This window comes from Wasmannia auropunctata, unplaced genomic scaffold (genome assembly GCF_000956235.1).
Source record: "Wasmannia auropunctata unplaced genomic scaffold, wasmannia.A_1.0 LD336085.1, whole genome shotgun sequence".
Lineage (NCBI taxonomy): Eukaryota > Metazoa > Arthropoda > Insecta > Hymenoptera > Formicidae > Wasmannia > Wasmannia auropunctata.
Window position 1 is genome coordinate 2,394,956 of NW_012026805.1, and position 3,778 is coordinate 2,398,733.

General features: G+C 31.9%; 1 protein-coding gene across 39 annotated transcripts in view; it reads right to left on the reverse strand.

The window, feature by feature from the left end:
- LOC105448494 (nuclear factor 1 X-type) overlaps positions 1 to 3,778 on the reverse strand; it is a 108,526-nt gene that overhangs the window by 79,618 nt on the left and 25,130 nt on the right. For all 39 annotated transcript variants that reach the window (XM_011687125.1, XM_011687089.1, XM_011687126.1 and 36 more), the window contains one exon: positions 3,454 to 3,597. In XM_011687125.1, the coding sequence (XP_011685427.1) occupies positions 3,454 to 3,597 (144 nt within the window). The remainder of the gene's footprint in view (positions 1 to 3,453; positions 3,598 to 3,778) is intronic.

Genomic DNA, 3,778 nt, shown 5'->3' on the forward strand with positions numbered 1-3,778 from the left:
CGTGTGCTCTTCCGATCTATGCCATTCCTTCGCGTTTGCTTGGGGGACACACGATGTGCTGTCTCGGTGACAATTTTAATAGGACGCTCTGTTGCTTGTATATGACAGGATATTTTCAAATCTTTAATTGCAGCATCTGCAAACATATATTCTCGGATTTCATTGTCTGACATTGATCGCGAAAAAGAGGATTCGGTCAAATTTATGTTTTCACCGTACGGTCACCGTATAAACTTCGATTGCAACGACTATATAGACATAATCGAGTGAGAAAACGTAAATTTGACCGAACCTGCTTTTTCGCGATCAATATCAGACAATGAGGATATATGTTCGCAGATGCTGCAATTAAAGATTTGAAAATATCCTCATATACAAGCAACGGAGCGTCACATTAAAATTGTCACCAAGACAGCACATCGTGTGTCCCCCAAGCAAACGCGAAGGAATGGCATTTACTATGATCGAATCTCGGCTTAAAAGGCCGAGAACAAAAAAAGATTTTTACCAATAACAAATTATTTTTATGAAACAATTGTTATGTACCATAATAAACCGATGATTAATTGAAATAAAATAAAAATTTTAAAAATATTTTTTATTTTTTAGAGGTAGATATTCATTAAAAAATTTCAGCTTATAACCAAAATTTATCATTTTTTATGCCTTTTCCGAAAATACATGCACAACAGGGGATAAGAAATCGCTCCACCCTAATGTATATATATATTAATAAATTAGTAGTTATCAATCGCTTATTACTTCTCAATAATGTCGGTTTCTATGCTCGAGATGCATGCAATAATTTGAATAATTAATAACTGACAAGGTATTAATTTGGTATTCCACACTCAACGTGAAGCGCACTGATTGCTTTAAAAGCATGATCAATGCGATAAGTTCTGTTAGAACTTATTAGTTAAATGCGTATTAGTTAAATAGTTAAAAGTTATTGATTACCAAACATGCGCCCTAATCCGTGCACGCAGGAGGGGGAAAGGAAGAAATAGATAAGATAGAGAAAGAGAGAGAAAGAGAGAGAGAGAGAGAGAGAGAGAGAGAGAGGGTGTATGGGAAAGACAATAAAAGGATTCTAAAATGATGTTGTATTTTACAGGATAATAGCGTACCTCGATAAAAGACATCACGATTTGACGATGCGAAGATCGTTGATGTCGCACTTCGATGACTTGTTTTAAATCGTAATTGGAATTCTATAAATCTCTAGTTTATCGAAAAATACATCCGGGAGAAAATATCTACTAACGCGTTTTGTATTACTTATTCTAATTTCAATTCTATATCAGTAAAAAAATAATAATTCTTTTCCCTTAATGTTTCATATAAATCGAGTATGCTTAGATTTAGTAAGCAGTTTTCACAAGCTGTAGCTGCTTAAAAATAAAGTAAGAATCTTATTTATCATCGATTATTTTTAAGCTATCCTTCAAAGAGGATGTTAGTTTTGACTGTTGGTCGACTAACATGAAAAAGTACTGATATGTACAAATTATATATCATATTATATTATATAATATTATATTATATATTATATTCTAATTGGTATTCACGGATCCAATCCGAACATTTTTATCAATTACGTGTCAAATTTCCAGATCGTTGTCAAAAATTATAACTTATAACAAATGTAAAAAGTAAAAAATTATTGCTTATAACAAATGTTTTTCACAACTTTATATAATTTATTCTTCGTTATTATATATTTATATAATATATTAAATTTTGACTTTCAAAATTAAAAAAGAATTGTTTAATTTACGTTAACTTTTAACAAAGATACATTAATTTGATGTTTTGTCGGACACTGGATCCACGGATGCCAGTTAAGAAAATTTCAGATCAAATACTTAATATAATACAATTAGAGTTAAAAGGCTTAAGCGAAATCCAGTACGCATCGCTATCTTAGGGAAATATGGGAGAAATCGTAATCAGAACAACAATACTATCATTTATAGATAAAAAATTGTTAAGTAAGAAATCAAGATATCGGAAATTAATTAAGCAACAAGGACTTAAACACATATAATTTGATAAGCATGTTAGTCAAAGTCGTCAAAGTCAAATAGATTTTTATTGTCTTTAATCACGATTTCTTCCATGTTTCCGATGTTTCCCCAAGATAAGCAATACACCATTCAACTTCGCTTAAGTGGCCCTTTAATATAATTTGTACATATCAAACTTCTTCATATTAGCCAAAATTTAATATCCTCCTTATTATGTACATACAAGAGAATACACAAGAAAAGTATAACCCTCTATATAAACCTCTAATTTCTTCTTGCCAATATAAAACTACTTTAATCGATAAAGTAGATTTTTACAAATATATCTTTAAAAATAAATGCTTTAAATGACATTCTAGAATATTTTCAAAGTTTTCACTTGTTTAAAGTACTCGTATCATTAGATATATAAAATCCGTTTATGTCTATTTTCAACTTGATAAGCCTGCGCTTCATCAAATTGAAATGGTTTCATCAAATATGAGTTACTAGAATTCACATTTGCACATATTTCCACATTTCTAACAAACGTAATGTTATTCGAAATGTGACTAATACATATATGTATAAAAAACAATAATCATAAATAGGGTAGGCAATTAGAGTCATTAACGCAGTACTTTGTGCGTGGATAATTTAATCTTCTCATAAACTATTCTTCCAAAACATTCTTCAATATCGTACGTTTTAGCATTCAGGTCTTCCTCAGCGATAATTTCAAAAATCTCTTAAAAACATTATTCCGCTAATCAACATCGATCAATTCCGCATGTGAATCCAAAAGCATATACCAACAAATGTTCCGTACTGTGTGAAATGCGCTTCCAATTTCAAGATTAAAAGACTTGTCATCACTGTCCGGAACAAGTTAAGTCCGTATGTAACAAAATTGTGCACAGAAGAAATTAGTAATAATCGTATTGAAGATACAACTTGACGTATGTAATATCGCGTATAGAATGGAAACGTACGATATTGAAGAATGTATTGGAAGAATAGTTTATGAGAAGATTAAATTATCCACGCACCAAGTATTGTGTTAATGACTCTAATTGCCTACCCTATTTATGATTATTGTTTTTTAAAACCAAGAATCTTATTTGTTGTATATTAATTTTTAATATATGCAAATATCGCTGATTGAAAATCCATGTTAAGAAATCTTTTCTTATAAAAACCCTTATCGTTGGTATATTGCCTAACTTTGCAGCAATTATAGTAAATTATAAATTATTCAATCTTCGTAGTATTAGAATAGAACGTTGTTTGGTGTCTCATCCATCTCCTCTCTCCTCATGCGAATCATCGATTGCAGCCAGATTTGAATGATTCGCAATGTTATCAGGAGAGAGAGAGAGAGAGAGAGAGAGAGAGAGAAACAATTCGTAAATCCGAAAATCGGCAAAAACCAATGAGTACATACCCGTTTGCGAATGCGGAGATTCTATTCCACGGTGTCCGTCTTCCGGCCTGAGGACCGATGAAAATGTCGGTGCACTCGAAACCGTGACTGTCGGCGGTTTCTCAGTCTTATCGTTTCTTATTAGTTGATGAACCGGCGGTGGACCTACGCAAGGAAAGAATATGTGGATCGACATGGATCGACTTCCAGGTGACAAAGCGAAGATTTGAGATATTTTATGTCAATCGTAAAACAAAACGCAATCGTATATAGATTAAGGTAATGCTAGCAGGTCGGCCAAATTTGCATGATTGATAAAATAATCTGTTCAATTTCAGTGGTATCT